The 24,288-nt window shown below is 33.9% G+C and overlaps 6 protein-coding genes across 6 annotated transcripts; 3 read left to right on the forward strand and 3 right to left on the reverse strand.

Annotated features, from left to right (window-relative positions):
• The first annotated feature begins 1,497 nt into the window (after positions 1-1,497).
• Positions 1,498-3,893, forward strand: LOC123659659 (nucleolar protein 11). The gene is made up of 4 exons (XM_045594857.1): positions 1,498-1,776; positions 1,842-2,006; positions 2,226-2,595; positions 2,789-3,893. The coding sequence occupies exons 1-4, from the start codon at positions 1,645-1,647 to the stop codon at positions 3,877-3,879; spliced, it is 1,758 nt and encodes a 585-aa protein (XP_045450813.1). The 5' UTR covers positions 1,498-1,644; the 3' UTR covers positions 3,880-3,893.
• LOC123659658 (RNA-binding region-containing protein 3-like) lies at positions 3,884-5,904 on the reverse strand. The gene has a single exon (XM_045594856.1). The coding sequence runs from the start codon at positions 5,299-5,301 to the stop codon at positions 4,003-4,005; it is 1,299 nt and encodes a 432-aa protein (XP_045450812.1). The 5' UTR covers positions 5,302-5,904; the 3' UTR covers positions 3,884-4,002.
• Positions 5,905-6,485: 581 nt separating this feature from the next.
• On the forward strand, positions 6,486-9,122 carry LOC123659689 (chitobiosyldiphosphodolichol beta-mannosyltransferase). The gene is made up of 4 exons (XM_045594879.1): positions 6,486-7,109; positions 7,554-7,825; positions 8,066-8,351; positions 8,859-9,122. The coding sequence occupies exons 1-4, from the start codon at positions 6,559-6,561 to the stop codon at positions 9,070-9,072; spliced, it is 1,323 nt and encodes a 440-aa protein (XP_045450835.1). The 5' UTR covers positions 6,486-6,558; the 3' UTR covers positions 9,073-9,122.
• A 48-nt stretch (positions 9,123-9,170) lies between these two features.
• LOC123659605 (NHP2-like protein 1) lies at positions 9,171-10,221 on the reverse strand. The gene is made up of 2 exons (XM_045594810.1): positions 9,946-10,221; positions 9,171-9,624 (listed from the first exon to the last, which is right to left on the reverse strand). The coding sequence occupies exons 1-2, from the start codon at positions 9,946-9,948 to the stop codon at positions 9,235-9,237; spliced, it is 393 nt and encodes a 130-aa protein (XP_045450766.1). The 5' UTR covers positions 9,949-10,221; the 3' UTR covers positions 9,171-9,234.
• A 2,325-nt stretch (positions 10,222-12,546) lies between these two features.
• Positions 12,547-15,385, reverse strand: LOC123659551 (cleavage and polyadenylation specificity factor subunit 4). Its single transcript, XM_045594759.1, has 4 exons — positions 15,172-15,385; positions 14,814-15,090; positions 14,267-14,507; positions 12,547-13,495 (listed from the first exon to the last, which is right to left on the reverse strand). The coding sequence occupies exons 1-4, from the start codon at positions 15,272-15,274 to the stop codon at positions 13,250-13,252; spliced, it is 867 nt and encodes a 288-aa protein (XP_045450715.1). The 5' UTR covers positions 15,275-15,385; the 3' UTR covers positions 12,547-13,249.
• Positions 15,386-16,584: 1,199 nt separating this feature from the next.
• On the forward strand, positions 16,585-23,671 carry LOC123659578 (uncharacterized protein C7orf26). The gene is made up of 6 exons (XM_045594785.1): positions 16,585-16,762; positions 16,837-17,129; positions 18,406-18,660; positions 20,217-20,358; positions 21,803-22,080; positions 23,291-23,671. The coding sequence occupies exons 1-6, from the start codon at positions 16,684-16,686 to the stop codon at positions 23,441-23,443; spliced, it is 1,200 nt and encodes a 399-aa protein (XP_045450741.1). The 5' UTR covers positions 16,585-16,683; the 3' UTR covers positions 23,444-23,671.
• Positions 23,672-24,288: the final 617 nt, after the last annotated feature.

The following is a 24,288-nucleotide window of genomic DNA, read 5'->3' on the forward strand; positions in this document are numbered from 1 at the left end:
TAAACCTTCCTCTTCAATCATTCTATCTATTAAAAAAAACCGCATCAAAATCTGTTGCGTAGTTTTAAAGATTTAAGCATACATAGGGACAGAGAAAGCTACTTGTTTTATACTATGTAGTGATATTTCTGCCTATGGGATTTTTAGACTGTGATTGCGGTACCGAAACGGGGACTTTGTTATTTTCATTTTTATTAGAATCTCATCTGATTTCTCAGACTCCGAACAATTACAACCAACTTTTTGATTTCCCGCGTTTTTTCTAACTTTCTTATTACAATGTTTGCAAATTTTATGAAGACGAGATCTCATAAGTGGCTTTTTAGTCATAGAGTGGTCAGTTTCCATACTCGATTCATCGTAATCTATAGTAATGAAATTACTATGTTGCGGAATATATTGTGAATAAAAATCAATCCCTCCACCCGGGTCCGGAGGTTCGTTTATTCTATAAAGATTTACATACACTTACCAAAAATAGAAGAAAAACAAACTAAATACAAAATTAAATCTAAATAACTGAATATATACACTTTACACCTATTCCGAACTATATCTAAAATAATCTTAATAGTAGCAAGAAAAACACAACTGCGCGCGTTTAAGTTTCCCGCTCATCCCCCCTAAAAATAAATTTGAGAAAGCCAGAGCCTATTAATTTCTCTCTATGGTATCTATGGTCTTATATCACAAAATTAACAATAATAAATATGTAACAATTTCATTAATTATTTTAAAATATCGTAATCATGTCAAAAGTTTGTTGATCAATAGGATTTGGTAAGGTTAATCCCAACTCTTTGGATTCCTAATTTAATTTACTCTCAAACTTGTTACTCATTGACTAACTGTACTGGACTTTACTCATTGACTAACTGTTTATAAATTAGCCTAAAGTTTTTTGGACTCCGGAACCCCACCAGCATCGGATATCATTCTACTGGAGGCTGTGCCTGTCGTCACAGTTGCTTTTATGTGCCGCGAGAAAGTTCTTTACCTTAAAATATAAGATTTCATTCTCGCAGGCTCAAAGCACTCTAGTATATAATTTCTAGCATGGTTTATTTAAGAGTGCTAGTACCAAAAAGTATTGTTTGGTTCGCAAAACATATGTGCATCTTGGTGCGTCTAGTTCTAGCCGTCTATTGACTGTTTATTATTAAGATTAAGGGAAACTGTCTTGTATAGTTTTATGGATATAAATATTACCGCTTAAGCCTTGAAATAATAATCGCTTAAAATATGAATAAGTACAATATCAATATAATTGTTATTAACGGAGTGAAGTGACTTGAAGTCGAATAAAAAAAAATCTAACAATATATTGAGAATGGGATTTTATTTTAATGTTGAAAGTTATAAATTTATTTAATTAATTACGACTTCTTTTTCTTTAATTATTCATTAAGACGCGTTTCCAAGAAGCTTATGTTTTATATATGCTTCTTACGCGTTTCGTTAGATACTAAACTAACATAGAGTATGACGGTTCTCTTTACCTTTGTTTTCTATACTGTGCTGTCACATTGTCATCTTGTCAATGTAAATTGTCAAATCCACGCTGATCACCTAGGTATTCCAAAACGCATGTGATTTTAGTTTTTAACTTTTTACGCTATGATATTTACAGGAAATTACTGAGCCATGGCGAAACTACACAATTACTACGTTTTATGTCCACTTATCGATCAAAACAGTTTTTTAGGTGTATCTCAAGATTCTGACGTTGAAAATGTTTTAGTTACTTTAGGCAGAAATGTTATTAATAAATATAGAGTAAGTATACTTTTATATCAGCCAATTTTTATATATTGCTTTAGTTACGATAGTGTTCTTTACAGCTTTCAGATCAAAAACAAATCGGCGGCTGGACTTCAAAAGAACACGTAACTTCTACTGTTATTTTTGATAAGGACCAAGATTCTTATGTGGGAGTTTTCAATAGAAACACAATCAAAATGTGGAAAGAGGATTCCGATAACTTGGACAAAACGAAAAAATACAAAGTAATTAATTAATTAAGCTTTTTTATTTCAACATACACATACTGTAAATAAATACTGTATATAATTGTAACCTCATGCTAGTTACTTTCATTGTTCTTCTATATTTTGTTTATATTACTTTATTTTACAAATTTTGTTTACATTTAGCTTTAATTAAGAATGAATGAACATGTAAGAATTAATTGTTTGTTTTTTTATCAAATTAAAACTTTTTTTTAGTTCCCAATCAACATTTTCAAGTTGATCCCTAGAGAAAATCGCCCATCATTGATAATATTTAACAATGGAAATTGTGCATCTCTTCCTTACGCACTTGATAATAGAAAGACCTATGAAAGCAAACAGCTTATTAAAGAGTCCGATTCAATTATTGATGTAGCTTGCTTCAGTGTAGAGTTAACAGATTATGTTTGTTATGTCGTAAAGAATGCTAAAGACAATTATGAAATCCTGCTATGTCCCATCAGAGAAGAATTGGGTGACATGGAAAAGTCAAAATTGAATAAAATTAAAGTGTCTCGACCAGATGATGTATATGTAGTTGGAGAATTAATCAGTGTAGATGATAATTACTGTGTTTATTTTTTGTGTAAGTATATCTATTACTTTTTTTATGTATATACAGGTCTAGTTTGAATTTAGGAACATTTTTTTATCATATTTTAATTTCTAGTGCTCTCATAACTACTATATAAACAAAGATTACTATAATTATAATGTTATTGATGTAAAGAAATATATCACATGTGTGAGATACTTAAAGATTATACTTTTATTTTCAGGGAATGATGGTAAAATGACAAGTTATGATCTATTGAAATCATCTTGGAAGACTATTGGCACAGTGCCGTGGATTTCAACTATGTCCAGTGTATCTATTTCCTGGATGGGCCAGGATCATCTCATCTTGTTTGGAAGCAATACAGATCAAGATGGAGCTATTATTGTTGCCTATAATGTAATCCTAGGAGTAGGCTCATGCAGATACCCTATGAAAATGTACTCAGAAAATGCAAAACTATATTGTTTCAATGGCCGTATAATTCTTGAAGCTTCTAACCACATTGGAATGTTGCCCTATGTCCTGGAAACTAAAAGAAATCTTTCAAGTCTCCTGGGATCCCACGAAATAGTAGAAGATACATGCATGGAAATTGCAGACTGGGACACTCCCGTTGAACCCATGTTTAGCATTATAGATGAAGTAAAAGATTTACTAAAAGTAGGTTTAACTGAAAGAGATATGTGTGCACAAGTAATTCCTCCCCTAGTTGAAAAGGGAGATTACAATCAGCTATTAAGGGTTTTAAAGAAATTTAAAGATGTGCCAGAGACTGTCTTATCCTTATTAATAAATTATGCTATAAAACTGGTTAATCCAGGAAGTGTTGACTTAACAAATCGCGATAACTTTGTTAAATATTGCAATTGTGAAGTTGGAACCAAAAAAGATAAACTCATTCTCAAGAGCAAATTTAGACTTCTGGACTATTTGCTTCAAGTGACATTTAGTGATGCGATGCTGATACCCCATTTGAGAAATGACTTGTCTTTGGACAGTGCATTATTCCTAATGTCATATATCTCACATTTACTTGTAGATTCGGACAGAATTGTCAATGAAAGCTATGAAAGCAAACTATTTGACTGGTGTATCTTACTTATGGATGCTTTTTATCAGCAGTATTTGTTGACAAAAGATGAAAAAGTATCTATTGTTTTAAATTATACACAGAAGGTTATTGAGAACCTTATAGACCATTTGTATCAAGTTGATAGTGCTCTGCCCTTGTTACATAAAATATTGTCAGGAAAACAAGCAGAGGATATTGAAGAATCATTGTCATATGCTATTGAACTAATTGAAATATAATTACTTTGTTTTAAGGTGTGTTTTATTAAATATCTTTACAATATTTACAGACTTATTTAATTTTTGGCTTATATTAATACGAGATTCCATGGAATGTAACAATATAAAATTCGACACAAATACTTAGTCTACAGTTTTTTTAGTAGCGGCCCGAGCAAATTGAACAACCATAGGTTTCTCTTTTAACAAATATCCATTTGTTTCGTTTAGGGCTAATTCTGCAATTTTTACTGATGGAAACGTTACAAAACCTTGACCCTTCATTCGTCCCTCCTGCATAACTCTCACATCAAAACCGACTTGCTCCTCCTCTGGTATATGTTCAACGTAACGCTTGTATATCCTCTTAACATCTTGTTCGGTGACAGTCTTAGCAAGATTCTTAATGTACAACCTCATCGAAGGCTCTCCAGGGTGATAGTTTTTAAATACTGGTAGAATTTTCATATCTCCGTAAGACATTCTATTCTTCAAAATTTCTTGTTTAGTAATAGTGGGTGGTTCGAGCTCCTCAGAAATAGGTTGTGCAACAGGGGACTGCTCTTTCTTCTGAAATTTACCAAGCTCACCAATAACTGGTGTGGCAATTGGTTCATCGGCTTGTTTCTGCAAAGCGTTTTGGGATACTACTAGGGATATTTTTTTGGCTTCTGATACTGGAGTGATGACGTCAAAAACTTCTTTTTGATCCACCTTGACAGTTTTGGGTTTCGGTAAGAGAGCTGTTGAAAGAACGGCAGCAGGACGTTTTCTGGTTTTAGGCAAGATATGTTTTCTTTTTATCATTGATGGCAATGGTTGCTTTGGTATTTCATCGCCACTGGATATCTCAGACTCAGGTTCACTTGGTCCCTCCGGGGGTAGAATAGACATTTCTTCTATAAAATAACCTCTAAAAGTTTCTTTAAAATAGTTTAGAGCAGCTTCGTTTTCTTTAAAAGGTGTACCAAGAGACATCTTATTCATAAGGTGTAAAGTTTGAGTATAAAAAGATTTGTGAACAAAAAGTTCATAGATAATATTAATAATGATTTGTGGATTAACTTTGGGGTAAGAATATCTTAAATGTACCGGTGGAGGCTGATAGAAGTCAAGGGATGGGTTCCATGCGTTCATAATTCTTAAAAACTCTTTTATTTGGTTTGTGATATTCGAGTTTGTGTCATCGATTTTCGAAGCCTCAGTAGCTGGCTCCTTTTCAAATGAATATTCGACGACTAGCCGTCGTTGCGCTATCTCCAGCATGTGCAGTCGTTGAAGAGATGCTTTTGCTTTTTCCACAGTCGAGAAAGATGCGAAAATATAATCTCGTTTCTTCAATTTTTCCCAAACCTTTTCCGCTCCGAAATGTTTTAAAAGCTTTTCCTTATCTTCGAAAGATAACGACACTGGCAAGTGCCTTATGATAAGTACTTTAGACATGTTTCTATTTTTCTTGGTCCTTCTGTTTTAACTATTTAATCAATAATAAAATAAAACTAGAAAACTGACCGTTTAAGGACTCTATATTTGTCTGTTTTTGGATTACATAATTGATATAAAAATCCATAATACTGACATTAGTCAGTAGTCCGTATTCAACTACGTCCAAACATAATAACTTTTTAGAGAAGTAATTTTATTAATTGTAATGAAAGTGTAATGAATTAAATTAACTCACTAACTCAATACAAACTTAACGAATTAGAAAAACTAATATACTTCATGTAATCAACGAAGAACTAAACAATTTTTGTTACTTTTCAAAAACAATAAACAAGACCACAGATTATGACAAAGTATTAACATTTGTTTGTTGACATATTTTCTTAAATTCAAATTGTTCGTTATCAATTGATCAAAGAACTACCTTACCTTACTACCTTACTGGCTTACTGTCTTATTAGTCTATAGGCCTGTTTCACCAACTATTATACAGAATTAGTAAGTTGAAGTGGTAGTGGGCTGTTCATCTGTGTCGCAGGACCGATGACCGTTGGAGCAGACGGGTCCTCGAGTGAAGGCCGTGTCTTGGCAAACGCAGTGGAGGACGTTCTCCAACCCGTTGAACCGACGATCTGCGTAAGATTGCCGGTGAGGGCTGGATGAGGATTGCAGAAAATTCAGGCCTATGTCCAGCTGTGGACTGCAATAGTCTGGACTGATTATTATATATCACTTTATTTATATATTGATGAGATTGCTAATTCTATGATTTTTTTGAACATTAAATTTAGCGCATTCTGCTGGTGCACTTAAAAAAAATCACATTCAAATTAAGCATTTAGCACAGTTCGGCATTGTGCGCCTTTGATACGCATTATTCTCAGTAATTAGAAAACTACCGTTATATCGTCATCCTTCAAATAGCGTTATCCACAACTGGTGAAACAGGTCCATACCATACTCCATGTAGTGTATGAGTAAGACGCAAGGAAGTTAGCTAAACTAAAGTCTTTAGTAAAGACGCTCGCTAGTGTCACTGTAGCACATACGAAATGAAATTCTGTATTCAGTCACAGAGTATAGTAATACTTACAGAAATATTCAGCGTTGGCTCTGTGTCTCTGTGTAGTCTGTGTCATTCATACCAAAATTACAAAAAGCTGTCAACAAGTTGATATTTTGATAATAATTCACTTAAAAATAAATTGTAAAGGAATGAAAATATTTATCTGAAACTAGTTTTAAATAAGAGTCATGACTGACCAAAACTCTAGAAAGGCGGTGAAAATTGTAGTTTTAGGAGATATCGGTAGGAGTCCGCGGATGCAATATCATGCGCTATCGCTCGCCGGCTGTGGATTTGATGTCAATATAATCGGTTACGTTGAGACTAAACCTCTTTTAAGTATACAAGAACATCCTCAAATAACTGTTACTAAGTTATACCCCTTAAAAATAGAATGGGCTCCAAAATTGGTGCAGTACTTCGCAAAAACGCTGTGGCAGACGATAAGCTTAATCTTAACGTTATTTATTACTGGAAAGTGTAGTTATTTACTTTGTCAAAATCCACCAGCTATACCCACATTACCTGTGTGTAGATTTTACTGTTTGGTCACTCGTACAAAATTTATAATAGACTGGCATAACTATGCGTATTCTATAATGGCTCTTTCGCTTAGTTCTAACCATCCACTATTGAAAGTAGCAACTTGTATAGAAAAGTTTTTCGGACAGTCATCAAATAGTAATCTGTGTGTAACATATGCAATGAAACAAGATTTATTAGATAACTGGGATATAATGTAAGTAAAAATACACACACACACTTCAGTCTATCGCAGTCCACTGCTGGACATAGGCCTTCACAACTTCGCTCCAAAAATGGCGTGAACTCATGTGTGTTGCCCATAGTCATCACGCTGGGCAGACAGGTTGGTGACCACTGGGCTGTCTTTGTCGCACCGAAGATGCTGCTTCCCCGTCTTCGGCCTGTGTATTTCAAATCCAGCAGTTGTATGGTTATCCCACCATCAGTCAGCTTTTTAAGTTCAAAGGTGGTAGTGGAACTGTATTAACCCTTAGTTGCCTATTACGACACCTACGGGAAGAGAGGGGATGGCTATATTCATTACAGCAGTTATTTTCTTAAAATATCTTTTAACACATTCTATAAATTCATAAAGAGTTTGGTTGATTTAAAGCTTCAGTAAAATAATCATATCACAATAAGCGTTTCTCTTTTCTAGAGCTACAGTTCTCTACGATAGACCACCTAAAATATTTCACGCAATAACGCTAGAAGAAAAACATGAATGGTTCCTTAAAATAGGTTCCCAGTATCAAGAATTTAGACATTCAAGTAAGGATAGTAAACTTGAAACCACTACAACACAAACTGCTTTTACTAAAGTTGAGGGGAGTATTGTAAAAACAATCAGTAATAGACCCGGGCTTTTATTTAGCAGTACAAGCTGGACACCTGATGAGGATTTTAGTATTTTAATGGAAGCATTACAAGGTCTGGTTACTTAACATATCAAACACATGTTATTAGTTATTTTGTTGCCATACAAGCATTGGCTTTCCATCTAAAAAATTTTTATTTATAAAGTATAAATTAAATTTAAAAAAAAATCATGTTCTGTACAATCTATTATTACTTTTGCCTACAAATAGTTAAATATAATTCCTGAAATTAAATTTAAAAAAAAACTTTTTTAAATAAGCACCTATTCAATGCATTATTACTATTTTTCAGTTTATGAAACAACATATGCCTTAGCTAAAAATTTGCCAAAATTAATTTGTGTTATCACTGGAAAAGGACCCATGAAAGACTATTACAAGGAAAAAATAGCTTCTCGTAATTGGCAGCATGTGAGAGTGGTGATGCCCTGGCTTGAAGCTTGTGATTACCCAACTATGGTAGCCAGTGCTGATCTCGGAGTCTGTCTCCACACGAGTTCCTCTGGTTTAGATCTACCAATGAAAGTTGTTGATATGTTTGGAGCTGGCTTACCTGTTTGTGCCTATGATTTTAAGTGGTAGGTTTACATGTTACCTAATAGTACTACTTATCAATTATATTTTATATAGTTTATGAATGAATATTCTGAGTTCCCAATACCCTAGACTTTTGATAATTTGAAGCTCAAGAGACCATAGAAAAAATTCAAATTAACAAGTGTAAAATTATCAAGTGCACTTTATAGGTATGCTAGTCCTGTGTTCCAGTGGTTATGGTGATTGTAATAGTACTTAAATATAGACCATAACATGATCAATCAATAATAGTCATGGAAATTTATTATAGATTACACATATTTTAATTTTATTGAACATGAAAGTATTGAAAAATTCAATAATTATGTTAATATTAAATTTAAAATATTATATCCACAAATGCCTTTTTTATAAATACACTTGATTATATAGTAGTAATTTAAATAAATTACACATCTGCATTTTTTATTCGTGTGTGTAAGTTAATACTAAATTTGTTTAATACAAATAAATAATTTAATCTGATTTTGTTATTATTTCTGTTTTAGTCTAAATGAGTTAGTGCAGAACGGTGAAAATGGATACACATTCTCAAATGGTGATGAACTGTCAAAACAAATAGTTTCATGGTTTCAAGACTTTCCTAATAACGATAAACAAAATAAAATCGCCGAGACAATGAGAAGGAACCTAATGAAGTTCCAGGAATCAAGATGGGAAGACAATTGGAATTTACGAGTTAAAAAATTATTTGATAGCTAATAATCTATACTTATTTTTATAATATGGACCAATTATAATTATGTACTGTTCTAATTTATAAAATATTTTTTTAATGTGAAATGAAATAAAACATTGAATAAAAGGAAAAAATTTATTGATGCAATTAATATAATTACAAAAATATAATTTCACTTACTAATCTTACACTAAGAGTCTCTCTATCTCTTGTTGAATGCTTTGTATTTGAGGCTTGAGTTGTGAGCCCTCGTTAATGGTTATGGAGCAGGCGACAATGGGCCTCGACACCCCACAGGCCCGACCAAGAGCTTGCTTAGACCTAACAAACACATACGGCACATTCTTATCTTCACATAATATTGGAATGTGGAGCACAATTTCTAGGGGTTCAGCATCAGCTGCCATAATAACAAACTCAGATAGACCTCTGTTCAAAGTCTTAGTTGCCTCATTGGCACCTTTACGAAGCTGCTTGTAGTTGGCGGCTTGTTGAACGAGGTTCAGTATCTTTGCTGTGAGCGGAGCATCAGCCAGAGGGTAGGCTTTTGGGTTTACATTAGCTTCGGAGTCAGCCTAGAATTAGAAATATTTCTTAAACACTAATCATATTGAACATAATTGATTTTAAATAAAGTTTTATAGTATAAAACTTAAATTATTCTGTGACAGAAAAAGATTATAAAAATAAAAATACTGAAGTTTAAAATTTTATATCCTCCCATGTGTGATTTATTTTTATACACATTCAACACGCACCGGTTATCACATTGTCAACATAACCTAGACATCAAACATGCGCTATAAACGTGTTTAGGATCAACACCAAAAACGTCTGACCGGTATAAAAATTAGAAAGTTTAAACACTTAGCAATATAGCAGTATGTGAAACTTACCATTTTAATTCAATACACCACGCTTATTCAATACAAATCAACCTCTCAGCGATTTCTCGCGTCACTGAGGAAGTTGAATAGTTTTAGGAGTAGTCACTGCTACTAAACTTCTAATTATGAAAGTATATCGTACTTTCAGTTTGAGATGTCGGTAAAGTAAGTCATACAATAAATGCTCACAAATATACTTAATAAAGTAAGAACCGGACCATGAGACGCTAACCTCAACAAATTTTACACATGAATGACAATGACACTGACAGTAAAAGAAACAGAGAAAAATGTTGAAAATTGAAATTCTGATTCTGACGATTTGACATTTGAATTTTATCATTTAAAAAAAAAGTACAAGCAATATTAAAGTATTTATTTATGAATATCTATTCTTATACGCTTATAAAGAATAGTACACTTATAAACAATTGATGAAGGGATAGTAAATTTGAGCATTTATTAATGAAATATAGCTTATTAAAAATCAATCCTTACAGGATAAAATTTTTTTTTACATATGCTCCAGAAAATGCTGAGATTAAAGAAATAAATAACAATAGTTTATTTAACATTATACATATTTACAATTCACACATTCAGAACTAAATATTTACAGAAAGTTTTGGTACAAATCATGTCCGCGTGGAATTTTGCCAAGAATGCTAGCAGCATTTCCCCGTTGAATTGCTATGCCGATTCTCTGGGCAAAAAATACACCAGCCCTCTTGTCACCAGTGGAGGTAATAAGGCGAGGAGTTATCTCATTAAAAAAATTTCAGCACTGCTACTCCAAGGTCCAAGCGTTTCGACTGCAAACGGCTCAAAGATATAATTTAGAATTAGTGACGAATATTTGTGCCGTTTAGTCGTTTCAGCTTTTTCCGCTGCGGCTCCCGCTTTTAAGACTGTTTCCCTGACATGAGACGGAGTAAGTGTATCAGCGCCGGTTGCGTCTCACAAAAGCACCCGTCCCCTTATAATTAAAGGAATTCATATGGAAATATACTTTTAGAAAATCAACTATTGGTTCCGTATGTACCCATGCAGCTGCTTTCTCATGTCTCGCATTTGTGCTAACATCGGATTTTTTTTCCATTAACTGCGTAATATTGATATCATCCTGCTAAAAATCTGGAACAGTACGACGGGGTTAGAACCTCGACCCTGTGGTCGAGATTAGCTGTCTAAATAAATAAAAATAAATTTTTGACAATCTACTTCTTGAAATTCTACTCATTCTACTTTCTACACCAAATCCTTCACTGAACAACCTGGTCGACTTTGAAACTCCATACCCTTGTCGATTACTGTTAAAGAGATTGATTTCTTCCTTTTTTTAAAAAAATAAATCCGTTAAACAACACTGTTAAAATGAATGGGATTTCATCCTTAGCTTAAGTATCCAATTGTAGTTTATCTCTTTTTGTCACTATTCATCAACATCAGGGGTTCCCAAACTTATTTTGTCTACTGCCCACTTTGAAAATAAATTATCTTATAGTGCCCTCATTTTTTCACCGACTTAAAAACCACTATAACTTCAAATTAAATTAATTTTTGCAAGCTATATTAGCAGAGATTAAACATTAATTCTAAACGAGACTTTTACTATAATCCGCAACAGTTAAACTGAGACCTGAGCGCAAAACGATTATTGAAACGCAACTTTATAGTATTTAGACAGTTTTAGACAACTTTATAGTATCTTTTTTTTTTTTTCAAAATCAAACAACCATCGATTCTAATATAAAAACTAATGTGAAGGATGATTTAAATCGCCCCCCAAGCCTCTACACAACGCCACCATTTTTTTTCTGGGTCTCTAGCCGCCCCGCTTTAGGCCTGCAGCGCCCAGAAGGGGGCGTTATCACCCACTTTGGGAAAGGCTGATCTACATAATATATGAATAGACTAGATGTGCCTAGGAATTTAACAAAAAAGTTATTGTTCAGTTCGCAGAGTTAAAAATAAATAAATTTCTATAAATAGTAGGCTGAGTTACTCCTTATTACATCTGCTATCTGCCAGTGAAAGTCCCATCAAAATCGATCCACCCGTTTTAGATATTAGCCGGAACAAACAGACAGACAGCCAAAACTTTGTTATTTTCGTATATGTGCTGTGTACACATCCATATGCATTTAGTAAAAAGCAGTTATTTTAATATTACAAACAGAGCCTACAATTTTATTTACTTGTATAGATTGTGTATTTATGTAATATATATGTAAACAATTTACCCATATATCTATTTATGTCTGTTTATTCAGTTGTTTCACATTATTTTCTTTAAAATGAAATTGTATAATAATAATAATAATATACCATCAATATATGGTGTAGGTTAACTTATAGAAAATAATCATTTCTTATTCACATTTTTACTGATTACTATTAATGTTACTTTTTTTATTGGTGTACAATAATTTTATTATTATTGTTATTAGGGATCTGTTTTTGGAATAAAATAAAATATTTGTAATATATTTTGGCAGACCTTTTTTTACACATATTTAGTACGTATGATCCTCTTGAGCCCCTTAGGGTATTTTGGCTCTAGGGTTAATACGCCCATGTAAGTACAGTAAAATAAGATAAGAATACAAATGAGAATTTCATATTTTATTTTAATATACATTTTAAGTATTTATTTACATATTTATACTCACATGTCTTTCTATAAGGTTTTCAGACAATTTTGTTTATTATTGTTAAAAATAGAAATAAATTCCTCACGATATCCCCTCTTATCTTTTGAATTTATTTATTTATTTATTTAAAGTAGACAAATTCTTACTTTCAAATGTTAGAAAATACAGGATTATATCAACAAACTGCAATATTAGCCAAAAGTTTGTATGGCTTAAACATTCAGCATACAAATATATCTTACACTTTATATTTTTAATGACATTGTCATCTTTGTTTCGCAACATTTGGAACAAGCTAACCCCATTGCCGAAACCCTTTATGTGCATACTTATTTAATTCATATGCAACGTGGCAGAGGGATTTGTATGGTTTGACATGGGTTTCCTGACATAGTTGCTATACAACAATTCATTATTGTAATGATCAAATTTATAATACTACAAGCAAATCAATTGCTTAAAAATTTACTAGTACTTAATGAAAAAGTCACTACCTCCATACTCATATATTAAAAGGTTTAGTCACTTGTAACTTGTACATATAACAAAGTCTTGCGACGCATAGCTTCAAAGATGACTACAAATATAACTTCACTTAACTTTCACAACAAGAGTTCAGAGTCAGTTGAAGCCGCTTATTTAGGCTTCACATACCTATACTAGTTAGGTTTCTTGAACACGTTGTTATTGTTCTGGCCGCTTTGATTTGACAAGAATGCAAGGTGACCTTTAGGGCACTTATTGGCGTAGTGTCCTTTTGTACCGCACTTGAAACACGTGACCTCTTCTAATGGTTTGTGTATCATACGTTGTAGTCGATGCATGTCGTCGCTGTCACTAGCTGGTTTGACATAGCCTAGTGCTCTGTATCTTGCTTCTTCTTGCTTTTGAGCTACTTCTCTTTGCTGAAATACATAAAAATAAAATGCTAATAGATACACTTTAATTTTTTCTACAATTATTAAATAATGCAATTGAAATTGATATCAATAATAAATGTCTAGAAAGTTAAGTGTGCCACAAATGAAAATGAAACTTAAGAATATTTTAAACGGCTTTATTTATCTGCTTAAATATATGACATATTAAATTTCATATATTTAAGCAGATAAAAAAAGTCACAATATATGAAAACCATACAATACAAATACAGTACAAATATACTTTATTGTACACTAAGAGACACAATTACAATTCTGTATTAAATTACTCTATGTGGTGTACAATAAAGAATAAATAAATAAATAAGAAACCTTTACATCAAAAAGGAAAACATAAACATGTACAAAAGGCGCTCTTATTGCTAAAAGTGCACTTTCAGACAACCGCAGGCATGAAAAAGACATGACAAGAATTAGACGGCGTGGAGGTGTACATAGCTATATGAACATAATTATAATCATACAAATATACTCAAATCCTATTTATAAATACACATTCATATAGATATTTTACAAAAATATATATATATATAAAAATACAAATAAATATACATACAACAGAAGGGACGATGAAACGGCTAAAGTGATCAACAATAAAATATGTTTGTGAATCCAATAGTAATACAAAGCACTCTCTTAAATAGCAAGGTGTCTTGGATTGAACAGTAAAAAGACATAATCATAAAGACAGTAAAAATAATTTAATACAATATACAAAAAAGGTTTATTTCTTACATCAGGTGGTATCTTGTTACACGATGAAGCTTTATGACCAACTTCTGAGCAATAATGACAGACAGGCAAACGTTTCTGATCTTTGGTTTGTTCCGGAGGAGCGGGCAGTTCAAACCTCGGATGCATGTACTTGCAGCTCTGACCATCAGGACAGAAACCGGCTAGGTAGTTCATACATAACACTCTTCTGACATGTCTGTGTCTACAGTGTGGGCCATGCCGGCAGAAACCTCTGTCATACCTGGGAAATAGCACATTTACAAATAAAAATTATAGACATTTATTAACTTAAAAATTTATTATTAATATCCTCCAGCAGGGTGAAAATGTTGCTGTTTTTGATGTCTAATAATGATTAATATCTATATGGTCTATATAAATGTTGGTTAAGATGGAAGTCAAACCCACAACCAACAGCACAACATTAATTTTATATCAAAAGTAGGATAAAACTATCTTTTGCTACATTACTATTTTCATTATGGCAATATATTCTTTATCTTATTCCCCAATAGATGCATTTTCAGAAGATTCACAAAGTACTTACCACGGGCAGTCCTTAATTTTACTCTCAGGATCTATGTGAAGGAATGGACACTCTTTGTTGTGGCATGCATTAAACCTTGCATAGAAATAACATTCAGGCATCTTGGACATGTCATATTCGTGCAAGAATTCACACTGGTCGCCCTTTTTGCATAGCCCTCGTAGCCAATGTTTACACACAACCGTTCTATCACCTCTCACGTGCCTATAGGGGCATTGTGGCCCATTGCTGCAACCACCCGGTTGACTGAAAAATTCACACACAGCCGCTGTTGATTCTGTAAATATATTGAAAACAGTGTAAAACGAATATTTTAAACGTAATGAGCTACTTATATGTTATGGTTAAGGTATCTTACTGTCCATCCCGGGAAAGGGTAACGGTAACGCTCCATACTGCTGTTCTAATGCGTAGTCTATATCAAATTTTATATGATCAACATTTGCAACAATCACCTCCATTTTTATACTCTTTTTGAAATGTTTAAGCGATAAAAGTAACTTTATTTTAATAATAAATAATAAACAATACTCCTGCAAAGCACTGCAGACTACAACACAGATTCACTACAATTAAATGTCAAACAGTCAAACAGTCAAATGCCAGTGCTAAATGAGCTCAGTGTTGCCGTTTTAGCCATTTAGTGGCTAGATCTAGCGGATTTTCAACGGTTTTAGCCAATAAACAATCCATTTTAGCCACCAAAATAAATCTAGCTACTTCTGGCTGCTTTTTAGATTGTTAATACATACACATTTTTATTACTATAAAAAGTCTACCGACTAATACATACCACCATACGATACCAATACTACCAAACTAAAATACATAGTTAATTTTAGGCAGCACCAATAATATCCGCATTATGGCAGGGGGATTCCCGAATGAGTGTTTATCTTTAACGTAATTTACGTTTGATCGAATGAAAATGGACCGTATTGCTATTGCTGTTGAGCCTAGTTTGTTTTGCATAACGTCAATACTACTCATGTCAAAATGTCAAACGGAGCGAAATGTTGTTATTGTTTACGCATACGCAATACGCATTTTTTTTTAAATTAAAGCATGTGAAACCGCGGGGCACAGCTAGTATACTATAGTTAGTAATTCAAAGTAAAGTAAAGTCGTCGTAGTTTTTTTAGGTGTATTTCAAAACTAATTCAAGTTCCAATTAAGCATCAGCACAATTTAGCATTGAGCTCTACTGAGTCACATTATGCTCTGTAATTCGAAAACGCACACTTTAGCCACTTCTAGCGGAATTTCGGAAGTGATTTATTTACAAAACTGGCAACTTTTTTCTTTGATGTAGCCACAAACTAGATTGTCCTAACGGCAACACTGAATGAGCTTCTTGACACAGACCAAAGAGTTGAGAGAATGCTACAAATTAATTGTGAATATTAATTGTAAAACAATGTTACAATTAGTTAATTAGTCATTTGCCATGCATATTCATTTACAAACTTCTTTTCTCGAAAGTAAGCCAGAATCATACGAGATATCTTTTTCCGCGTGATATCTAATATAATTATATAGCCTAAAGCTAAACAAATATTAAAGTCTCAGTCAAAAATGATTTATTATTGATATTAATATTATTATTATATATTTATTTTCTTCTTCTTCTTCTTCTTCTTTTTTAAAATTGGATTCCTATAGGAATTGCCAGTCAGAGTGTTTTATAATTGTTTTTATCATTCACGGTCAGTCGACAAATGTCAGACTACAAATGTCAGATGTGCGTTTCTGTTTATTTTAATTTTATTATCTGTCACATCGCACTATAAGTCAACGAGTAAATATTTGTAATTGTATGTTGTTAAAATTTTAATATTATTTCATTGTATGTATGATTTATTAAATAAAAATGTCGCTATCCGATCTAAAACATTCTTTAAGAAAATATGAATTCCCTGGATGTGCTAAGGAAGCTCTTATTAAAATAGGTAACCTATAAAGTTATTCATTCGATTAATTCTTTATTATGAACAAAATTAATGTATGACTGAACATTTTTCAGAACAGTTGCTGGTAGGACGTGCAGCGCCTAGCAGCAAGCAACTAGATATAGCAATGGACATTATATCGGAGTTTGTTTTTTGCGAGACCGATCGTCGAGGAAATCGCCGGGGTTTGAATCCATTGCAAGAACTTCAACTCATAGACATAATATGTGATTACCTCTCGGCTTGTACGAATGATACAACCAAGAATACAATATTCTTATCCCTTTTTGGAGGTATGGAAAGCCAGAGAAAGTTAAAAGTTCTTAGCATTCTAGCTAGCATGGCTGTTTCTGCGTCTAGTACACCTGTGAGTAATTGTCACTGGTTTTTATTACTTAGCCAATTTAAATTGTTATAAATAATCTTTAATAAATAAATAAACGCTTCACACTCAACGGCCCCCAGTAGGATTTTCTCCTGTGTTCGACCGAAAGTTGGGTTTCAGGCCGAAACTGAAACCGAATATTCGGCCGTGGCTCCAGTTTCGGCCGAAAATTCCTTAAAATATTGAAATTTTGTGCATTTTACCCATTATTCTGCTTTAATTAGGACATGATATGAAAACAGTATCTATATGTATTTTGTTGTAATCATTTATTTAATATAATATAAAAAATATTGAAAATATTTTTATTATTTTTTCAAATTAAGTTCTCTTAGAAAAATGTTCATCAGTTATCAATAATAATCAAATCACTAATTGTTACTGTATCATTAAATAATAAATACTAAGTATTGGTATTTTGAAATCTTACTAATACTTTGGTTTGTATTTGTACTAAGAAGAATCATCAATCTAAAGTGTTGCCGCGAGTAACGAAGGTGAGCGTGCACGACAACTTCCGAAATCAGTTTCGGCTTCGGCAAAAGTTTCGGCCATTTTTGACCGAAACCGAAACTGCCGCCGAAACTTGATTTTTGGCCCAAACTCGGTCGAATCCGAAACTGAACTTTTGGCCGGACACTACATGTTGTAATTTGTATTGTATACATTAACCAAAAAACAACAAATATAATATCAATCTCATTTTTTTAAATATAATTAGGTTGGCAAATCAGTGTACGGCTCACCTGATGGAAAGCGGTTACCATAACTTATAGACTCCTGCGGAATCAGAACCATCACAAGCGCGATGCTGACCCTACCCCATAAATGCCTCGAAAATCCCCCACCCCCAGGAGCTCTAGTCACCTTACCCATCACAGGAACACAACACTGCTTGAAAGCATTATTTAGATGTGATCTTCTGTGAGGTCGAGGTACTTTCTCTGTTGGGCTACTCCAGATTTTGAGCAGAATATTTCCTGCATCTGAATATGCCCTCACCTTCCTAACCCACTAGGGTTCCGATAGATGATGTTATTTGATCTGTTTATTTACCGTTTGATATGGTATTAATCTTTATCTTAGACTATTAAGCCTTTTTTGTGCCTGTTTAGACAGTTGATCTGATGGAGTAAACTCCAGTCGTGCATCGGAGCTGACACACACACACACACACACAAACACACTTTTTTATTTTGTACCCATTTTTAATAATAAATCTTGTGCATTATAACTTGAAATGTGTATTCCTCATCAGGTGTTATTAGCAGTGGGTGTATGGCTACAGCAAATGGGCTGTTCCTCTACTCAGTCATTACAACTTGTTGAAAACGTCATAAAAGATCATTTCTACTTGAACACGTCAAACCAGAGTGCTCTGAAGACATTAGCAACCACCGCACCACAATTTGTATCTAATTTTATCACTGCGGTGACGGAGTTATACATGCACGATTTGCAAAAACCAAAGAAAATGCCTCCGAAAAATTTGTTAGAAGTTATTACGTCTTGGGTAAGACTTTCTCATTATAATGTGTTTATATCTAATATAGTTGAAATTCGATGGTAAAAAAGAATAATGAATCAAAAACTTCTAACGTTATCCAAAACTGGGGAAACAGGGCCCTAAAGATTATTTAAAAATAAGTTAATGTGAGATTAACATATTACGTAAGTATACTTAGAATTTGAATTATTTTTTTTTACAGTTTTTTTAAATAGCTATCATTACAGCCTTTACAGTCCACTACTGGACATAGGCCTCCACAAGTTTACGCCAAAAATAGCGTGAACTCATGTGTTTTGCCCATAGTCACCACGCTGGGCAGGCGGGTTGGTGACCGCAGGGCTGGCTTTGTCGCACCGAAGACGCTGCTGCTCGTCTTCGGCCTGTATATTTCAAAGCCAGCAGTTGAATGGTTATCCCGCCATCGGTCGGGTTCTTAAGTTCCAAGGTGGTTGTGGAACCTTGTTATCCCTTAGTCGCCTCTTACGACACCCACGGGAAGAGAGGGGGTGGCTATATTCTTTAGTACCGTAGCCACACAGTACTAAATAGTACTAAATAACTATATTTCACAGTAATTTTTTGAAAATAAATAATATTTGGCTGAATATATTCGGGCACTAGCATGACTAAAGCGGTAAACCAGCGCGACTGGTACTTCTTGAAAAAATAAATGAAATCCCGTAGACCTAACCTCAAAATTAGACCGTTCATCGGCATAATTTCGTTCCACGATGTTTCCGGCGCCGCGGCACTTCGGAAGGTGCAGTGGAACCTTCGACGTTGCGTAACAAAATGGGCGAGCCGGCGCGGCTGAGGCTGGTCCAAAAAGCCGAAGCCCGACTGGGGTAGTACCTCGACCTTACAGAAGATCACAGCAAAATAATATTGTTTTCAAGCAGTATTGTGTTCCTGTTGGTGAGTAAGGTGACCAGAGCTCCTGGAGGGATTGGGTCGGCAACGCGCTTGCGATGCTTCTGGTGTTGCAGGCGTCTATAAGCTACGGCAATCTCTTACCATCAGGTGAGCCGTACGCTTGTTTGCCGAACTAGTGATATAAAAAAAAAGCTGCGGAAGCGCGCTGTGGGCGGGGCCTGCGCTCCCTCCGCGCCTCCGATTTCTAAATAACACTCTAGGGGCTATCAGGGAAACGGAACCATAATAGATTTGAAACTGTACTTTGTGCCAGTCACGCTAGTCACGCAAAATTACCGCTATAGTCACGCTAGTGTCCGAATATCCTTATCGTATTTATTTATCAATAATTCAAAAACAATTTTTTTTTATGTTTAAAAAATCATCTACGATATATCAATATTTTTTACTGGTAGTTATAGTTACTGTTGTTGTCTAACATATAAAGATCTCGTTTGTTTGTTATTCAACTCCTCTTAAACCCCAACTTGACATATTTTTGTTTTTTTTTTTTGCACATATATGGTAGATCTGAGAATAGGACGTAAGCTATTTTTCATAAATCCTAGGTGATAATGGTGTCACTATCCATATGGCTGAACAACCTTTGCCGGGTAAGCTATTAAATATATATTTTTGTAACACAGGTATATTCCAATCCATCTCTATGTATGTCGGCACAGTTAAATCCAGCTGCTTTACCGAGTGGCTCGATTCCAATGGCTGCTGTTACACCACTCGCTGGACTTATACATTGGTGTGCCTTGGCTCCACTTTATATTGACGAAGGTAATCAAATCATCCATTGTGAAATATAAAAACAAGAACTTTTTATTGCATGCCTAAAAATCGTTACAATAGAAAAGCAGCAATGTCTTCCAGACAACTTTATCAAATTGTTTGTCAATTTATCTGCAAAAACAATAATTTTTCCTATTGTTGTATCGGATAATGGCCTATTAGCGAAGAGTTTCGACCAACACCTTAAGAAACTCGCTTGTCTTTTGGATCAACAAGGGTTGGATTCAAAAGACAGTGTTGCTTGAAACGGCCCGCATTGTGACGAGGTTCCTCAGCCTGGAACCTTAACTACCAGCGGCTTGGGCCTCAACCTGCCACCAGAAGACTACTATTTTTATTTTTTTAAATATATTTTTTTATTTATTTATTAAGCTTTATGCACACAAAAATAGAAGATACATTTTAGAACGATTATATACAAAGACAAATAATGTATGTAAAGGCGGCTTTATCGCTTACAGCGATCTCTTCCAGGCAACCTTTAATATTGAGGTATTTTTGTTTAAGTTTTTTATGCGTGTTGTGATTATTTTGTAAAAGTTACAATGGGACTGGCAGTCCAAAAGGACAAAAGTCCTTAAAATCTATAAAAGAAAAAAAAAACCTATAATAGAAGTAGTATATGAAAGATATGTCGGTAATAGTGCGCAATTAACAACGCAAGTTTATCACACATAATTAAATCAATTTATAATACTTAACATAGTTATATAACACAATATTCATACATTTAAACGGTATGTATCTACATAAACATACATATGTAAATACATATATACATATGTAAATACATATATATGTAAATAAAACATTTTTATTTGTCTTTTTTATAAATACATTTTAAAATGTAATCATAAGGAAATATATATTGAATAAAAGAAATAATAAATAAATAATAAAAATCTATATAAATTAAAAATGAATGTTGCTAAGCGCATAACTCGGACGGATGATCGATAATGGATTGACAAATTCTGTTAATTTATTTTTTTTTATATTCCTTAAGTCCCACGGAAGGTTTTTATAACAAACAAAAAAAAAAAACAACAAATTAAAGTTGGCACTCGGAAAACGTTATATTTATTTTACTACTAGCGACTCGTCCCGGCTTCGCACGGGTGCAAAGCTGATCATCACTTCAGCCTATCGCAGTCCACTGCTGGATGTAGGCCTCCACAAGTTATAAATGTACATAGAAATAGACATATATAAATAAATGAATAAATACAAATATTACACCCAGACTCAGGCGGGAATCGAACCCGCAACCCGCGGAGCAGAGAGCACGGCCACTACAAACTGCGCCAACGGGCTAGTCAAGTAAACGTTAGTGTAAATTAAAATGATGAATGATTCGTAATGATGAATACAAAAATGCATTATGGTTATCAATAATTCAATTTTGCTAATAAGATTGTACAAAAATTTACAGATAAAGATATGGAAGAAAGACCAATAAAAAGAATAAAACTGGAGGACGAAAAACCTTCAATAGTTAAATCTTTACCGAGTAAATCTCTCACAGAATCTGAATTGTACATAAAGTTGCATCTCGGAGTCCTACATAGTTTGCGAGCTGGAAGACGGACACACGGACCCCCTACTGCGGTGAATGCTCAACATTTAGCGGCTTTAACACCATTAGTTCAAGCGTATGCACATCAACTACTAAAACGTGGTGTTAAGTTACATACTGATACTAAATTACAGGTGAGAATTTTAACAATGCCTTGTTGGCCTGTTTAATCATTTGTGGTTAAAGTTTTTCCTAAAAATAAGCACTACTAGACTTTAACAGTTAGGAGATAGACCTTTTTAGGACTTAAAATGTCGCATGAATTTACAATTGGTATTTTGATTGGCACCTTATGCCCACTTCCCTGATAACTCCAATAATTTATAAATAATTAAATTTTAAAATAATATCTCTTTCTGTTCAAGTAATTTCTACAAAATTTACTCTCAGCGCAGGTTACATAACTACTCAGCATTACTGTTTCACAAGACTTTATTCTCATATTTTTGACCGACTTCAAAAAAGGAGATGGTTACTCAATTCGACCGTATATATATATATGTCGGCGCGAGACACTCTCCGATGTCAAAATCCGGGTTTTTGATATCGGAGAGTGTCTCGCGCCGACATATATATATATATTTATGTATGTTCGGGGATAACTTCGTCGTTTATGAACCGATTTTGATAATTCATTTTTTGTTGGAAAGGAGATATCCCTGGTGTGGTACCATGATAAGGAAACCAGGATCTAATGATGGGATCCCAGAGAAATCGAGGGAAACTCGAAAATCTCCATAACTTGTTACTCGGTGTACCGATTTTGATGATTTTCAATTTAATCGACAGCCGATTTTTATCATGTGGTCACATTTAAATTTCATCGAGATCTGATTACAGTTTTTGGAGTAATCTTTGATAATGCGTATTTACTTGACTAATTTTTCGTCTATCTACGTTGTATTACTTGTCGATATAATTGAAGTCGGTTTTTTTTCGTTTGCCTGCAAACAATTATTTATACTACAGACAATATATTGTTTTTAAAATAGTAGTAAATTCAAGCAAAGATACAATAGCTTGTAACTTACACAAAGTATTCTATGTATATTTTGTCAATCGTTGTCTACTTTTAAAGTAATTTTAACATCAATTCTAAAACACAATTTTTTGAAATGGATGAAGTCAGTGTATCTCACAGAACCCACTTTCTGTTTTCCAACTCTGCATAATTAGTGCTATCTCTGTTTCTCTACTCCGTTCAAACATTGTTATCTCTGTTTTTGGCTCTGTTTAATACATTTCAAATTATTAAAAGCTGTCCATACATAATAATTATAATAATATATCCAGTACATTGTCTTAATATTGTAGTGTATGTACTAATTTTACATTTTCTTTCAGGATTGCTTGGATAGAATAGGACAAGCAGTTCAAGTGGCTCTAGCAAATGGTTGTGTTTACGGTAACATAAGCAATCTGCTTGCCGCACTAGACACATTGCCGGAGAACAGGTTACTTCGTATTATAATCAAAAGCCACCAGCAAAATATATGACAGGTGCTTTGAGGTTCCGACGTATTAGCAGACTATGAAAACGAAACTTCCACTGAAGAGTTTTGAAGATTTCTAGTTGTTGTAGTAGTAAAAGTACATTTTATATAAAGTATTTAGGTACGTACCTACGTAACCGGCACACAACTCGCTGACAAGGCTAATCATAATATAGATTTGCTTTCAATTTAAGTTTTAAAGGATAGTGTGAATAAAGATATGATATATGAATGGATAATTTTTTTTATCTAAGCCTAAGCGCGCACTGGCGGCCGGGCCGCGGCGGCAGTGAAATGTATGTACATCGTATCATAGAGCGCGCACTTGGCCGCCGCGGCCAACGAGATCATTGCGGCGTACCTGCGGCCAGCCGCCGCGGCCAGCGAGATTCGAAGAATTGTACGATCGTGCGCTAGTGTGCGCGCACTGGTCGCCGCGGATAGATGTTTTACTGTTTACGGAGTGTTCAAATTATATCGTTATGGGCTATGGCTTGGGAGCGACGCTTGCGGCTGGTCGCGACCTGGTCGCAATACTGGCCGCTGTGGCCTGGCTGCCAGTGCGCGCTTAGCCTAAGTGCTTATTGAACAAGTCAATCTTGTATTCTTCATAATTTGTTAGTTGTTTAGTTGAATTGATGTATATAAACTGTAGTTTAACTGTTAAGTGATAAGATATAATATCTGTACATAAAAGTAAAATAATTTCTAATAAATATGTTGATTAATATGGCTTAAATTTATTTAGTTACTACCTTGATCGTTTTATAAGAGTGAACATTCATTTAATCATTAGTACTTTCCTCCTTAGCAAAGAAAAAATAAGATTAAGATTTGCTGGAGTCATAA

This window comes from Melitaea cinxia, chromosome 14 (assembly GCF_905220565.1).
Source record: "Melitaea cinxia chromosome 14, ilMelCinx1.1, whole genome shotgun sequence".
In the NCBI taxonomy this organism is placed as follows: Eukaryota; Metazoa; Arthropoda; class Insecta; order Lepidoptera; family Nymphalidae; genus Melitaea; species Melitaea cinxia.

Coding starts and splice junctions, on each gene's coding strand:
- LOC123659659 (XM_045594857.1), top strand. CDS start 1,645: ATGGCGAAACTACACAATTACTACGTTTTATGTCCACTTATCGATCAA. Junction 1,777..1,841: donor ATGTTATTAATAAATATAGA/GTAAGTATACTT, acceptor TGTTCTTTACAG/CTTTCAGATCAAAAACAAAT. Junction 2,596..2,788: donor TTACTGTGTTTATTTTTTGT/GTAAGTATATCT, acceptor TTTTATTTTCAG/GGAATGATGGTAAAATGACA.
- LOC123659658 (XM_045594856.1), bottom strand. CDS start 5,301: ATGTCTAAAGTACTTATCATAAGGCACTTGCCAGTGTCGTTATCTTTC.
- LOC123659689 (XM_045594879.1), top strand. CDS start 6,559: ATGACTGACCAAAACTCTAGAAAGGCGGTGAAAATTGTAGTTTTAGGA. Junction 7,110..7,553: donor TTAGATAACTGGGATATAAT/GTAAGTAAAAAT, acceptor TCTCTTTTCTAG/AGCTACAGTTCTCTACGATA. Junction 8,352..8,858: donor TGTGCCTATGATTTTAAGTG/GTAGGTTTACAT, acceptor TTTCTGTTTTAG/TCTAAATGAGTTAGTGCAGA.
- LOC123659551 (XM_045594759.1), bottom strand. CDS start 15,274: ATGGAGGTGATTGTTGCAAATGTTGATCATATAAAATTTGATATAGAC. Junction 15,091..15,171: donor ACCCTTTCCCGGGATGGACA/GTAAGATACCTT, acceptor ATATATTTACAG/AATCAACAGCGGCTGTGTGT. Junction 13,496..14,266: donor GTAACAAGATACCACCTGAT/GTAAGAAATAAA, acceptor TATGTATTTCAG/CAAAGAGAAGTAGCTCAAAA.
- LOC123659578 (XM_045594785.1), top strand. CDS start 16,684: ATGTCGCTATCCGATCTAAAACATTCTTTAAGAAAATATGAATTCCCT. Junction 16,763..16,836: donor GGAAGCTCTTATTAAAATAG/GTAACCTATAAA, acceptor AACATTTTTCAG/AACAGTTGCTGGTAGGACGT. Junction 17,130..18,405: donor TTTCTGCGTCTAGTACACCT/GTGAGTAATTGT, acceptor ATTCCTCATCAG/GTGTTATTAGCAGTGGGTGT.